Source organism: Necator americanus, chromosome I, assembly GCF_031761385.1.
Source record: "Necator americanus strain Aroian chromosome I, whole genome shotgun sequence".
Taxonomy (NCBI): domain Eukaryota; kingdom Metazoa; phylum Nematoda; class Chromadorea; order Rhabditida; family Ancylostomatidae; genus Necator; species Necator americanus.
Window position 1 is genome coordinate 5492447 of NC_087371.1, and position 15168 is coordinate 5507614.

General features: G+C 43.2%; 2 protein-coding genes across 7 annotated transcripts; both read right to left on the reverse strand.

Annotated features, from left to right (window-relative positions):
- Positions 1 to 1227: 1227 nt before the first annotated feature.
- On the reverse strand, positions 1228 to 4935 carry RB195_004579 (uncharacterized protein; the record flags this gene model as incomplete). 3 transcript variants are annotated; one of them, XM_064182481.1, is made up of 7 exons in its annotated part: positions 1228 to 1285; positions 1350 to 1432; positions 1488 to 1632; positions 1695 to 1798; positions 1852 to 1994; positions 3554 to 3741; positions 4766 to 4935. In XM_064182481.1, the coding sequence occupies 7 exons, from the start codon at positions 4933 to 4935 to the stop codon at positions 1228 to 1230; spliced, it is 891 nt and encodes a 296-aa protein (XP_064033748.1). The 3 variants fall into 3 exon arrangements, with proteins under 3 accessions (XP_064033748.1, XP_064033749.1, XP_064033750.1); XM_064182482.1 differs by lacking the exons at positions 3554 to 3741; positions 4766 to 4935 and having other exon boundaries at positions 1852 to 1992; XM_064182483.1 differs by lacking the exons at positions 1228 to 1285; positions 1350 to 1432; positions 1488 to 1632; ... (1 more) ...; positions 1852 to 1994; positions 3554 to 3741 and adding an exon at positions 4090 to 4654.
- A 1697-nt stretch (positions 4936 to 6632) lies between these two features.
- On the reverse strand, positions 6633 to 15142 carry RB195_004580 (uncharacterized protein; the record flags this gene model as incomplete). 4 transcript variants are annotated; one of them, XM_064182485.1, is made up of 12 exons in its annotated part: positions 9124 to 9515; positions 10988 to 11098; positions 11275 to 11424; positions 11559 to 11679; positions 12215 to 12280; positions 12414 to 12482; positions 12533 to 12631; positions 12693 to 12846; positions 14500 to 14582; positions 14638 to 14782; positions 14845 to 14948; positions 15002 to 15142. In XM_064182485.1, the coding sequence occupies 12 exons, from the start codon at positions 15140 to 15142 to the stop codon at positions 9124 to 9126; spliced, it is 1635 nt and encodes a 544-aa protein (XP_064033753.1). The 4 variants fall into 4 exon arrangements, with proteins under 4 accessions (XP_064033751.1, XP_064033752.1, XP_064033753.1 ...); XM_064182486.1 differs by lacking the exons at positions 11275 to 11424; positions 12215 to 12280; positions 12414 to 12482; ... (4 more) ...; positions 14845 to 14948; positions 15002 to 15142 and adding exons at positions 6633 to 7241; positions 7996 to 8110; positions 8815 to 8957 and having other exon boundaries at positions 9081 to 9227; positions 9286 to 9410; positions 11559 to 11670; XM_064182487.1 differs by lacking the exons at positions 9124 to 9515; positions 10988 to 11098; positions 11275 to 11424; ... (2 more) ...; positions 14500 to 14582; positions 14638 to 14782 and having other exon boundaries at positions 12369 to 12482.
- Positions 15143 to 15168: the final 26 nt, after the last annotated feature.

Consider the following 15168-nt stretch of genomic DNA (forward strand, 5'->3'; position numbering starts at 1 on the left):
ACATGGGAAAAAGAAATAAGAATAAAAATATATAATAATAATAATAAATAAGAGTAAGGGATAAAGTGCCTGGCGTTAATCGATCCGCTTGGGACGCGCCACCACGTTCACTTCAATTCAGAATCGTTAGAGGTTCACGAACGTGTAACCTGCCTCCAAATAATAATAAATAAATAAGAAAAATAAAAAATGAAAAATAAAAACAAAATGTAGGTACAACTATTCAGCAATTGGCAAAAAGACTCATATTTATTAAGTTGTGGGATATAATGAAATTTCACGGAATTTTGCATGAAATACCCCCGAATAAGAACCGCCGAATAAATCCCCACCTTTCTCACTCAATTTTAAAAATGATGCTATGAGAATTGCAGGACTCCTCATAGGAATCAATAAGAGATCTTCATCACTTTTTGAATAGTTCGTAAACATATGGGTGCTGTGTTGCATTGGAAAGGATGACATGATGATGATTGCGACATACCTTGAACTAAGAACTTTGATCGAAAACGACACATGGAATAATGAATAAAATATAAAACCCTTGTGACTCATAGTTGTGGTACGTGGTGGTCTGCTGCGTTACCAAGTTCAGCTAGTGAGGTAAGCACTAGCCAATGTGTTGCTGTTTGAGTTTGAGCTCAAGAAAATCAATTAAAATAGTGATATTATTTGTTCCAAGAGACGGATGAAGCGCAGTCGGTTAGAGGTTTCGTTGCCTGCCCGATTGATCGGAGGTTCGAATCCGCCCTGGTGCTCACCAAGCCTTTCATATCAATCCGGAGTCGCTAGATTGGTACCACACTTGTCTGGGAGGATAAAAACACTGACTTGACACATCGGCTAGCCTCCACAAATCATTGTACAGACCAGTTACACGTTTGCAAACCTCAAACGATTCCGAATCGAAGTGAATGTGGTGGCGCATCCCGAGCGGATTGATTGACGCCAAAAACTTGATCCTTTATCGTTTGATGTGACAGATGTGTTCACTATCTTAGCTTGCTTCAACTTCAGCAATCAATGAGTGTTCGCAGTAGAGTGATTTGATGAGTGTGATGGGGATAGTAAATCTAAGTAAATGCTTGAAATCGTTCTCATTTACCCGTTTGGTCATCTGCTGTTATAATGATCGGGAGTCATAATACAGCGTTGTCTACATAGACTTGCTCTACAATTTATTCTTTCGTTGAACATCTTTGTGAAATTGTTCTTTTCATGTCATCCTTATGCCGTTGATGTCTTGTTGGCATTCTCATAAATGCGATCGCCTGGGAACACACGACTGCAATAAAATTATAAATAGTATTGAAGTTAGCGCATTTTTCTACAACAATCGATGCACCAACCTGTTATATAAGCACAGGACTGAAACCAATCGCCCTTTCTTATAGAGTTGGCAACCAACCTTCGTAACTTTGGAAGACACGATCTGAAGAATTCTTTTTATTCACGAGCAGTCTCCTTTATGCAATTACTTCACTCACCTGTGCGAAAGGTTGGCCGTTGTATATATGCTTGAGGAGTACTGTATTATTTTCTGACGGCTCAATGTATTTCGATTGTTCCCACCATCTATTGAACGATGTAAGGAAGTCTCTGATAGGTTGCGGGGGTGGGTTACAGCCCCTTCTGATTAATAGGCTTGCTTATGTTACATGGACCGAACATTCATAGGAAAACGAAACGCGTACCGAACGACAACGTCATCGTTGGCTCCCAATCCATAAAGGAAATTGACGTCTATGAAATCTTTGCATCTCCTCCTAGCCTCCTGCTCCAATCCGCAGTCATATTCCTGCCAAGTTTAAGAATTTAATTTGGAATGGATAAAAGTCATGTGTTACGTACCAAGTCAGGTAATTTCATAGCTGCAGGCAACTTCCCTTTGCTGCCCTCTACTTCTCCCTTTTCGGCTTTCCTACGATGCTCGTTATGGGTTTCAATTATTCGTTTTCTTACATGAACTGTAAGGTCACCACCGCACTCCATGTCTGAAATCAACGGCATGGCTGTTAAATACGATGATAGCTCTTCATTCAAGTGTAAAGGGAATTTTACCTGCGGATGATGTGCTCACCCAGAGAAATAGAATCTGAAAAAAGAATTTCTGGACTCTAAGGGTTCTATGGAAGGTGTGTAATGAAGCATGAGCTGTGAGCGTAGAAAATTCAACTTACAGGAATGATGAATATCATGGCGCACTTAGGACGACTTGTGTGGTCCCGATTGCTTGTGACTCTCCTGGTGCTCACGTCTCTTTTAAACTATTCTACCTGCTACGTTTGTGGTGATTGAACAACTGATTACTGTACTGGAACAAAGCCGAAAGGACTTGCTGGAAGCTATATAAACATTTTTTCTGCATTTTTGCCCTTACTCTGATTAAAGCTTCTACTGTGCACACAGAATTATCCAGACAGTTTCTGTATCGTCACGAGTGATGAAAGCGATCCATAAGTGACTTACATTCCATTCTAAAGCAATATCTGCAGCCATTTGAAATCTGTCTCGTTTGTACAATTTGGTGTTTTCAATGGTGTTCATAATTGTGTACTACTTTTCGAGAAACGTTAGCCAGAACCAAGATTGTTATTGATCTTTATTCTGGCTAACTTTTCGGCGTCGTTGCCTTCTTCAGAGCCTGGAAAAATCAAAGACACTTGTAATCTACTCTCTCAAACGTCACCCCACAAGATATGATTTAGCAAACAGATTATTCAAAAGCAACTTGAAGAAAACAGACCACCATAGCGCTCACCTTGATAGCCACAAAACCGTGATGTTAGCAGACCACCAGTTGTTATAGTTGCGCCGCTAGTAGCAGCTAGTAACGATGCCTTCGCCTCTGACCACGTAGGTCAGAACCCGCAAAGGTCTTGATATGGCGCCAGCTCCTTGGTCACAGCGATGCGTTTTTCTTTACGATTCATGATAGGACTTTTGGCCTTGATATAAAACGTTTCCAATGTTTTTCGCGCCAGAACGTCTGATTCGCGTGCTAAGATTGTGACAGCTATCTTGAAAGGGGTGTTGTCATGACACTGTCTGCGATGAGCACTTATAGGGGATGATGGTTTTGATTTTACGAGTCCGTCTAGGTGCTCCTTGACGCGGGTACATAGTGGTCTTCCTGAGTCTTGCAGACCCGCCTGTCGTAAGCTTGCTCGCACTGCGTTGCTCATATCATCCGAGATAAAAGGAAGGTAGAAGGAGATCATGTTGTTTGTTGTACCATGTGGCACCTCCGCGCAGTTCCATTGCTCCGATTTGAATGAGAGACCTTATCTGAGAACCCATTGGACTGGGCAATGTGGTTAGCCATTGTTACGGAGGCAATGCACCCCAGATGAAACCGTTGCAGATGTCTTAAACATATTTTCAATGACTGACTTTTTGGTTCTCCAGGAGTGCGCCGATTGGTAGTGAATCAGAATGTTTTTACAAGTTTTCGATCCCATTTTTTTTCCAATTTTCCCTACACAAATGAACCTGGACATTGAGAAACGGCAGCAAATTGTCTTCAGGTTTTTCCTTCGTGAACTTTATGTACCGGGATTGTTTAAGAGATCGAACCAAGTGTCCATTTCAGCTTGTGTTGGACATATGATGCAACAATCATCTATGTATCGGCAGTACAATAGAGGTTTGCGTTCCCGTAGGGGTTTTTCCACTTTAGACATGAAGTCAACTGCTAATGTAGGAGCCTGTCTTTGTCCCTTGGACAAGCCTCTAATCTGCCTATAGTATTGACCAGACTAGCGAAATACGGAACATCCCAGACATTCGCTTAGCAGAATCATTATTTGCTGTATCGGAAACCCATACATGTTAAAAGTAGCCCGGTGTTTGAGAAGCAGCTCTGATGTTGCTTGCAGAAAAGCATCTGTGGAGACGTTGATGCAGAGAGAAGTGATATCGAAAGATTCAGTGACACAATCTCCATCAAGGCGCGCATTGCGGAGGTGGTCTATGAACATTTTTGTGTTTGAGAGATGAGCGGGAACGTATTGGAGTAGCTGACTGAGAATAGTGTTAAAGAAGCAGGATATTCTGCCTGTGGGACCTCCAATATTGCTAACGATAGGCCTAATCCTGGAATCCCCTGGGTTGTTTGAACCAAAGTCGGCAGTGGAGAGCTTGTGGGTCTCGATAAATACGTAAGGGACCAAACAGGTGGGCCGATCTCATTTTAGACACGTGATAGTTGTTCTTGGCAAACCCTACTGATCTTGCGGTCTCTGTCCATATCCTATTTAGGCGGCGATATTGTCTGCCAAGTTCATGTGCCGATGAGTGGTGGTATAGACTATCGTCAGTAAGGTGAAGTTTCGTTATAGCCCTGTCCAGTTCACTTGAAATCACTACAAATTCTCCTCCTTTATCACTAACAGAGATTTTGATCTTCCCTTGAGAGCAGATGTCACGTAGTTCGCACAAACGTTTCCGTTGAGTAGGTGTTAGATTTTCAAAAGCGCGTTTGTGTGAGTACCGGGAGAGAATTGAGGAAACAGACATAGCAAATAAGCGAAACATAGCGTCTATCACCGAATTTGCCTCCTGCGGCTTGTACAATAATGCGGGAAAAGGGATAGGAGGAAAAACTGGAACTCTAGGGGTTTCTTGCTCTCTGTCTTGCTTTTTCTCTTTAGCTCTCAATGAACCAATTGTAGGCTACGCCTATGATCTAGCAGTCTGCCAAATTTCTCCTGCAGCCTTGACTTGGAATTAGAGCGAATAGAATCATATATGTTCTTTGACCCACCCACGATTCTCCTCCAGAGAACGTTCACAACCAATCGTTGACAACACTGTTCTTTGAACACGCATTTGGTCAGCATAGAAAATGCATGGCCTTGTTTGGTCTTCAATGCCGCTCTCAAGATGCGGGTTTCGATCTCCTGCAGTTGCCGGCTTTCGCTGCTGAGTCCGCATGTTTCGTGTAGACGTTTCTTAGCGATGAAGTTAGGTATCACGTGACATCGTAAACATCGGCGGAGGAAGTGGATGGTGTCACGATCTTAGCACGCGAATCAGAACTTCTGGCGAAAAAAATTGGGAGCTACTACCAATCGGCGCACTCCTGGAGAACCAAAAAGTCAGTTATTGAAAATATGTTTAAGACAGCTGCAACAGTTTCATGGGGCGCACTGCCTCCGTAAACATGGCTAACCACATTGCTCAGTCCAATGGGTACTCAGCGAAGGTTACTCATTCATATCGGAGCCATGAAACTGCGCGGCGGTGCCACATGGTAGAACAAACAACATGATCTCCTTCTACCTTCCTTTTATCTCGGATGATATGAGCAACGCAGTGCGAGCAACCCTACGACAGATCTGCAAGGCTCAGGAAGACCACTATGTAACAGCGTCAAGGAGCACCTATAAGGACTCGTAAAATCAAAACATCCCCTTTAGGTGCTCATCGCAGACAGTGTCATGACAACACCCCTTTCAAGATAGCTGTCACGATCTTAGCACGCGAATCAGACGCTCTGGCGCGGAAAACACTGGAAGCGTTTTATATCACGGCCAAAAGTCCAATCATGAATCGTAAAGAAGAATGCATCGCTGTGACTAACGAACTGGCGCCATATCAAGACTTTTACGAGTTTTGACCTACGGGTTCAGAGGCAGGGCATCGTTACTAGTTACTACTAGCGGCGCAACTCTAACAACCGATGGTTCGCTAACATCACGATTTTGTGGCTATCGAGGTGAGCGCTAGGTGGTGGTCTGCTTTTCTGATGTTGCTTTTGGATAATCTATCTACTAAATCATATCTTGTGGGATGATGTTTGAGAGAGTAGATTACAAGTGCCTTTGATTTTTCCAGGCTCTGAAGAAGGCGACGACGCCAAAACATTAGCCCGAAAAAAGATCAATAACAACCTTGGTTCTGCTCAAAAAGTAGTACACAATCAATCTCTACGATGCCAAGATTCAAAGAACGTCGAACTTGGGAGGTATTCATGATTCCTGTGTTTTGTTGTTTGATCTCTTCTGAGGATGCAGCTAACCTGTTTTCTTTAAAGAGAAGTTTGTGGATGGATGGGAATAAGAGGCTGCGTGGTTTCGGAAACATCCTATTAATGTGCTTATATCTAAGATTTATTAATTCAAAGGATAAAGGATAAAGTTACTGGCGTATCAATCCACTTGAGATGCGCCAACGAAACTGGAATTCGTAATCGTTGGGGTTTCGGAACGCGTATTGGCCTATGTAATGTCTTGCGGGGGCCAGCCGATGATCAAGTCAGTGTTTTTATCCTCCCGGACAAATCTGGTACCAATTTATCGACCCCGGCGGATGAAAGGCTTGGTTTGCACTAGGACGGTTTCGAACCCTTGATCGTATGGCTATAACGGACCTCTAACCGACTGCGCCACTTTCTAACGCCTTCTAGTTTATTTTCCTTTTTAACCCATCCATTATATGGTGACATGGGAAAAAGAAATGAAAATAAAAATAAATCAATAAATAATAAATAATATTGAATAAATTACAAAAGTAAAAAATAAAAATAAAATGTATGTACAATTATTCAACAGTTAGCAAAAAAGCTCGTCTATGACGATTGCGTACTCGGGGTCTCCTTGTCCCAAGGTGACTTACACATCGAGGAGGACTCAAATGATCGTGATCGGAGCTCCGCTACCCGACTGTTCGGCAGTCACGGTAGCACATGCAATAATGACCGAATGCATTCTGAAGTTTGGGTAATGTCCCAACTCGTCTCTGATAACGCCTCCTACTTTAAAGGAGAGGTAGTTTCCGAGAAGATAGGTAAGCTGCTGCAGATCAGTCGGTACTATAGCACCCCTTACCACCATGAGGGTAATGGCGCGTGCAAACAGGTTTTCGCCACGTTCCATCCGATGCTTCGCACATATATTAGCGATAATCAATCGGATTGGGACTCCACGGTGAGTTGCCCACCCACATTTCTCTTGACTCTCAGGTGATAACAAAAACTGCATATAACTTGACGCTAGGTCCAATGTCGTATAGTATTTATGACCCGCGATCTTAGCGAGTATATCCTTGATCCGGGGCAACGGGTAATGGTCGTGGATGGTAATCTCGTTAAGAGGACGGAAATTGAGACAGACTCGGAGAGAACCGTCCTCCTTCTTTACTAACACTTTTACGAACACTGTATTATGGATCCAAGGAGTATCACTCTCCACTATGTGACCTGCTCGAAGCAATTCGTTAATGTGCTCATCGAGCTCTTTCTGAAGTTTTACCGGAATCCGCGGGAGTCTAAAGCGCAAACAACTGCTATACACACACGCATCACGTGAAATGCGATCACTGAATTCATCAAAAAGCGCAAACAATTGCTGACGCTCCTGCTCCTAGACCTCCGCCTCGGACAAGTCTAGTTTAAACGGCAAAGAACTATACTGGGTATCGGGGCATACGGCCACATTACAAACGTTACCTGTCACCGAATTTGTGCTAGGGAAGAAAAGTAGCCATCGCAAAAGTCTCCACGGTGGCCTCTCGGTCAATCCGCACGGCGCAGAAAACCTGCTGACCCTCATATAGGATCTCGGCCTTGGCCGAGGGGTTAGAGACCAGCAATCGTGTCGCGCCTGCGTTGAAGATCACCGGAATGACCATCAGCGAGCGATCACTCAGGTGGCTAGACTGAGCGGCGAGAACAAGCGGGGAATGGTCAACAACTTCGAAGTAGCAGGGGACAAAAGTTTCCGTGCTAGACGCCAAGACTGTAGCGTCGGCGACTCTCACGGGAATTTCTTCAGCGACGTTTGCAAGGCTGACAGAGTCTGGTTACGGAGCGTTGCATAAGATACTAACTTGGTAATCGGCCATATAAAATGCACTGTTTCTATAGTTTATACTCCATTGTGGCAAGCGACTAAGAAAGTCGTTGCCCAAAATAATATTGTAGGCTTCTGCCTCAATAGGAACACACGCAGGTTTCGTAAAATAGACGGGCTGGTACAGGGTGAGCGAACCAACCTCAAATTGGAGGTCAGCGCGACCGTTAAGCTTAACAGGCACACCTGTCATGCCTATTGCGCACGGTATATCGCTGTCTCCCATCGCAAACACCTCCAGTGAAGGTGCCATATCCCTAGAAGTTATAATAATAGCGGCGCCAGTATCTATTAATGCTAGGATGAAGACCTTATTAACTTTAACTGGAATCTGTGCCACAAAGAATTGATCTCTGTTGGCAATAGCAAAAACTTCTACCGGGACAGATGTGTGTTTGTGTGTGATCGCAGCCATGTCGTGATTACACTCAAGAAAGTACGGCCTATAGTTACTACTGACCCACTGACCACACGAATGGTCCCCAAGAGGACGAGAACAAGCGAAACCCCCAGGCAAAATCCAACGGGGATACGATCGTAAAACATAGTAACAAAATTAAAGTTGCGAGCGTCAGGGACCGAAAAAGGTAAATCAACACAAACAGCATCAGTTGAAGTACACAATCAAAGAACCAACGAGCGAGCAAGTAATAAACGAACGTCTAGTAAATTATGAGGAGATCGTAGAGAAGACTGAGAAGGTTGACCAAAAACCGAGCTTGCTAACTCTTCATTCCGTTTCATAAGTGCTGAGACTCGCGCCTCAGATTGCTCACAAGCGGCTTGTGAATTCCGCAAAGATATAGAGAGCGCATTAATTTATTCGCGGGCCTACGAAAGTTCTTGACAAAGAGGGTCAGAATCGGGATACACAGAATTAACAGAGGAAGAAGAAAATCGCTGGCGATCGTAAAACGGTGAGGAACCACGAAGGCTAGACTGACGCCTACCTAGAGCTCACAACTGGACTGTAAGCGACGGGCACTGCCGAGCGTGATGACCAACTCCTCTACAGTTGAAACAGTTCGAGCGACTATGAATATGTCGATGGTCGGGAATACCATGCTGGCGGAAAACATCTTGATTCTTTGATGGTGTTAGTTGCTGAAAGATTCGTGGTCGGTTCGTGCGAGACAAACTTCTGCATACATACCTACGTTTTCCATAGTTCGTCCGCGGCGGTTCAGCTGCCACCGCCTTCACCTATATGGTGCGTGCGGCGCCAACTGGGTTAATCAGGCGGTCAGCTGTGGACTTAGCTAACAGCTGCTCAACCATTTGAGCCTTCGCTACCGCTTGCTCGAACGTCAAGGGGTTGTCTAACTTGACTCCCCAGGCTGCTGTTGGCAAGCACCCCCTCGCCATGTACCGGGCCTTCAAATGCTACAATTGCGTTGAAGTCGCAGTGTTCCTGCCGACTCAACTCTTCTACCTTCTCACGCGCTGCTCCATCCAAATAACAGATAAGAAAATCTCCTTTTTGTTGAGGCGCAGCACACAGCCGCATCACGTCTTCCAAACGGCGAAGCCACAGCGAAAACTGTGTGGCCTCGTCGCCTGAACCCGTAAACGATACTAGTCTTGGTGTCGGTCCATCCGGGCTATGAGTTGCAACAAGAGGAATAGTATCAATCCTATTTCCCGACTGCCGAAACCGACTCACTTAAATTATGAAGTAAAGTAGAAGTATTCTTGTCCACTTTCCTTGTTAATGAACTGGTTGCTGACCTGGCGTCATTCCATACTTCCGTAATTGCCAGGGCAGTAGCATCCCGCAGTGTTTTCGCAGCTCCCATGTAAGTTGTCGTCATCGTTGAGTTCCTGCAAAGTGCGAACGTGCCGCTCCGTGACTTTCGTCATGGAAACTGATCTGTGTATCGGGGCAACAGCCCTAGAATCTGAACTCGAAATCGGGGCAACAGCCCTAGAATCTAAACTCTACATCGGGCAACAGCATCAGAAGACAGAGTGCGCGAACGAGTGACAGGCGGACTCATCACTACCTGGAAGAACGACATAAAAGACAAGCACCACGAAAGCCAGGTGGGCAACGAATGTCAACGTTAGCGCGACTCTTCCTCACATGACAGACGCGGCAAAAACAATACGAGAAATTCGAAAAGAGATAAAATGGCAGAAATAATTACGAATGCAGGAAGTTGTAGAGGGTATTCAAATTGGATAAGAATAGGAATGTAGCTAATGAAGTCTAAGGGTAGGAAAGTTAATAGACTACAAACTGGGAAATCAAACCAATTGAAAAAGTGCCTGTTATATGAGGAAGTCGCGAACTATACCTATTATGAAAGAGTAAGAAAAGAGGACAAAAAAAGGAATACCATGACAGACAATGAAGGCAGAAATACCACTGGGAAAACTAGCATAATAAAGCGAATGTATGAATACCAAAGTACAAACGATATGAGACCAGGGTTATATGGCATGGTAACAAATGCAAACTAAACCAGATTGTGTAGTCTCTTTACATGGAAAGACCGGAGAGGGGCGAGGTTACGCGGCCTTGGTCCGAGGATTTCGCAATACCCACGCATCAAATCCCGCAAAGGTGTTTGGAACCCCACGTCCAAATTCGAACTGGCCAAGGTTTCGCAACACCTACCGCACCACTGGGGCCCCCTTAACCACAACATCAGCACAATACTACACATATACTGCACCGGAACGAACTCAACATCAACATCACTAACTCAGCATCAATATCTACTGCACGGGAACATCACTTACGATCTCTGTACCAAAACACCCTCGCCGGGTTCTCTTTCTTTTTTCTTTTTTAATTTTTTTTGGCGCATTTTTCTTCTTCCCTTTTTTTTTGATTTTCCCATTTTCGCAAACAAATAACATAGTAATGAATACAAAACATACCACCACACTTTCACGCAAGGTAGACCTTTCGCAAGGGTGTACTCCATGCGAACGACCCAAAAAACAAAACAAACAACATAAACACGACTACATAACTACACGGAGCACGAGGAAGAAAAGCGGGGAGTACCACCAGCCATCGCCCGATACCTGCGAATTCACGGCAGCGAGGGGCAAACCACTTGCAGCTACCAGTAAGCATCGCGCAGTGGAAGCAGCTTTCGACCCACGCAAGGAGAAGGCATTACCTCTGATGGATGATCTGGGCTTCGCTTCCATCGGGAGCATACTCGAGAGGTTCAGGCTAGCGATGCAGTCCTTGGCGTCGTCGTCCCAAGCGTCCTTGATCGGTCCTTGGTCTGCAGGTATCCGGTGGTTAGGGTTCTCCCCGTGTGCTCCAGGCATAGTCTCTTATGAGCCCAACGACGAGACTGCTCCGCCTCCCGTGCTAGATAGCTCCGTCCCTAAAGGGAATGTTACAGTATCGATAAACTTGTGAAAGAGCGCGTTATCCACATCACTTACAACATCTTACATGGCTGTACACCAAATTCGGCACGACAAAAGGTTAGAAACAACATTATCCTGAATCTCTTCTCACTCTTTATCAGCTGGAGAATGTTCTTCTGATTGATCGGCTGCATAGCGGCTTGAGTGTTTAAATTATATTGCCCCGGCCTTGGATCTATAAACATGGACCTTCGCTAAATTTTTCCAACAAGTTTTGGACGTCAATATGGAATGCTCCCTTCGTGACTCCAATGACAATACATAAGCTGAAGCTCAGACAACTACAATGTTCCTGAAATTCCAACCTACCGTCTGTTACCACATAAGCGCTGCACGACTGGCCTTCTCCTTCCAAAACCTTAACACTCTTCGACAAGCCAATTCCCATATACTTTCCATCCATAAGTGCTTTTTCATCCATTGATGATCCCTTAGAAACATCCGTTGCCACATCCGTCCTCTACCACTTTAGAGGATTTGCCACACTTCAGTGTTTATTTACGCAAATGTACTTGTTTTTAAAATAATCGCAACAAAATAATTCAATAATAATATCAAAACAATAATAAATCAAGAATATTTAGAATAATAACAATGATAATAAATAACAATAATGAAAGATAATAATAATTTTAAATAATCCTGATTCCCTAAGCTGCAAGCTTGCATTACGGCATTTTCACGGCAAAATTGCTACGTGAACAGCTCAAAAAACTTCACAGACACGATCGCGGAGCGCGTCGCTGCCAATAGGTTTAACATCAACGCTCGGTTCGCTCCGTAATCGCGTCTGTGAAGATCATATTATTTGATGCCATACATCGCTTCACGAATAAGGTGGGAAAATAATCCACAAAAGAGTATTCTTTCTAACGAGTGGTGCAATTGATGGAAATAACATGTAACAATGTAACAACGATGTAACACAAGGTACAGATACGCTTATAGATAAGAAGTACGCATACCTGAATCCCAGAGCGCGGTGGTCGAATAAATAGTGCACGCCAGATCCGTAGGTCACAAACTGCGACCTGAAAATAAACTGATAAGGAGATCCGATGCAACCATCGATAAAATCAAAAATAATGTGAACCAATAAAAGACAGTAAGGAATAGCAGTCACGTTTCCATATATCCTTTCTGCGACACGGCCAAGTTCAGCACCTCCAGAATTCCCTTGTCCTTCTCAAAGTCTCGGACGTTTACAGCTTTAGCCAAGTCGTTTGAAGTCACCTTAACAATGTTACTCTTGTCAAACACTACAACAGCATAACAAAACCAACCTGGAATCCCTCGGTGACTTTTTTAACCACGACACGAACACCCGTAGCATCTTCACCTGCGCTAGGTACCAAGCTCGCGGGCAACATGAATACTTTTTCCTACAAATAAAGCAAGTTGAGAAGGAGAACACAACTGAGAGGGCTAATGTTAACGAAATACTTCTCCGTCTAGTTTGATCTGTTTCTGCGCAGAAAAGAGAACTGCGGCACGATCATAAAGGAGAGCCCCATCCTGCGGGAACACGCTCGGATTCGTTTTCAGCAGGTGCTTGTAAACAACGACTGTCCCTGTTTTCCGTTCTTGTTCAGGGAAACTAAAGAATTTATAGTAAACACCTGATCAAAATCGCATCACAAACAGGTACTGAACAATTTTAGGAAACTTTCATTTTACTTCCAGATTTGCGCAACAGAAACAAAGAAAAAAAGGCTTTGAGATTTCTTCGTGCAAAATAAGAAAGAAGAAAATGAGAATATTCACATAAGAAAGAAAATCAATTACCTGGAAAGCCGAATGGGCATTCAGATAAAACTCATTGATTACCGGAGAAACAATCATAGTGTTCACCACAGTACCAGGAGGGATGTTCTGTTTATATTATTTTTATTTTATATTTCATATTTCATATGTTATATTCATATTTTCATATTTTTAATAATATGTTTGTATTTCATATTTTTCTCCCTTAGTTTCGCTTACTATGTTAAAGAGAGTAAGAGAAATCTTGATTAGAGCATAGCTATCGGTTCTCACAGGATTCCAACCTAGCAAATTCCTACCAATATCGATGTTTGTAACGCCTTCTAGTTTATTTTTCTTCTTAACTCATCCATTATATGGTGACATGAGAAAAAGAAACAAAAATAAAAATTAATAAATAATAGTAAGTAAATAAGAAAGATAAAAAAATAAAAAACAAAAATAAAATGTATGTACAACTATTCAACAGTTAGGAAAAAAAAACTCATGTTTATGAAGTGGTGGGATATAATGCAATTTTCTCCATGGACTACTAACGGAATTTTACATGAAATACCCCCGAATAAGAACCGCCGAATGAATTTTGACCATTCTTACTAAACTTGAAAAATGATACTATGAGAATTGCAGGATTCCTCAAAGGAATCAAAAAGAGATCTTCATCAGTTTTTGAATAGTTAGCAAAACATATTTGTGCTATGTTGCTATGGAAAGGATGATATGATGATTACGATTGTGACATACCTTGAACTAAAGACCTTGATCGAAAACAGACATGGAATAATGAATAAAATATTTAGTGATATTATTTGTTCCAAGGAACGGGTGCAGGCAGTCCGTTAGAGGTTCCTCTCAATGCACGATCGATTGTAGGTTCGAATCCGCCCTGGTGCTCACCAAGCCTTTCGTATCTCTCCGGTGTCGATAAATTGGTACCAGACTTGTATGGGAGGATAAAAACACTGACTTGACAAATCGGCTAGCCCCCGCAAATCATTGTACAGACCAGTTACACGTTCGCAAACCTCGAACGATTCTGAATTGAAAGTGAACGTGGTGGCGCATCCCGAGCGGATTGATTGACGCCAGACACTTGGTCCTTTATCCTTTGATGTGACAGATGTCTTCACTATCTTAGTTTGCTTCAACTTCAGCAATCAATGCGTGTTCGCAGTAGAGTGATGTGATGAGTGTGATGGGGATAGTAAATCTAAGTAAATGCTTGAAATCGTTCTCATTTGCCCATTTGGTCATCTGCTCTTATAATGATCGGGAATCATAATACAGCGTTGTCTACATTGATTTGCTCTGCAATTTATTCTTTCGTTGAACAGCTTTGTGAAATTGTTCTTTTTATGTCATCCTTATGCCGTGGATGTCTTGTTGGCATTCTCATAAATGCGATCGCCTGGGAACACACGACTGCAATAAAACTATAAATAGTATTGAAGTTAGCGCATTTTTCTACAACAATCGATGCACCAACCTGTTATATAAGCATAGAACTGAAGTCAATCGTCCTTTCTTATAGAGCTGGCAACCAACCCTCGTAACTTTGGAAGACGCGATCTGAAGTATTCTTTTTATTCACGAGCAGTCGCCTTTATGCAATTACTTCACTCACCTGTGCGAAAGGTTGACCGTTGTATATATGCTTGAGAAGTACTGTATTATTTTCTGACGGCTCAATGTATTTCGATTGTTCCCACCATCTATTAAATGATGTAAGGAAGTCTTTGACAGGTTGCGGGGGTGGATTACAGCCCTTTCTGATTAATAGACTTGCTTATGTTACATGGACCGAACATTCGTTGGAAAACGAAACGTGTACCCGACGACAACGTCATCGTTGGCTCCCAATCCATAAAGGAAATTGACATCTATGAAATCTTTGCATCTCCTCCTAGCCTCTTGCTCCAGTCCGCAGTCATATTCCTGCCAAGTTTAAGAATTTAATTTGGAATGGATAAAAGTTGTGTGTTACGCACCAAGTCAGCTAATTTCATAGCTGCAGGCAACTTCCCTTTGCTGCCCTCTACTTCTCCCTTTTCGGCTTTCCTACGATGCTCGTTATGGGTTTCAATTATTCGTTTTCTTACATCAACTGTAAGGTCACCACCGCACTCCATGTCTGAAATCAACGGCATGGTTGTTA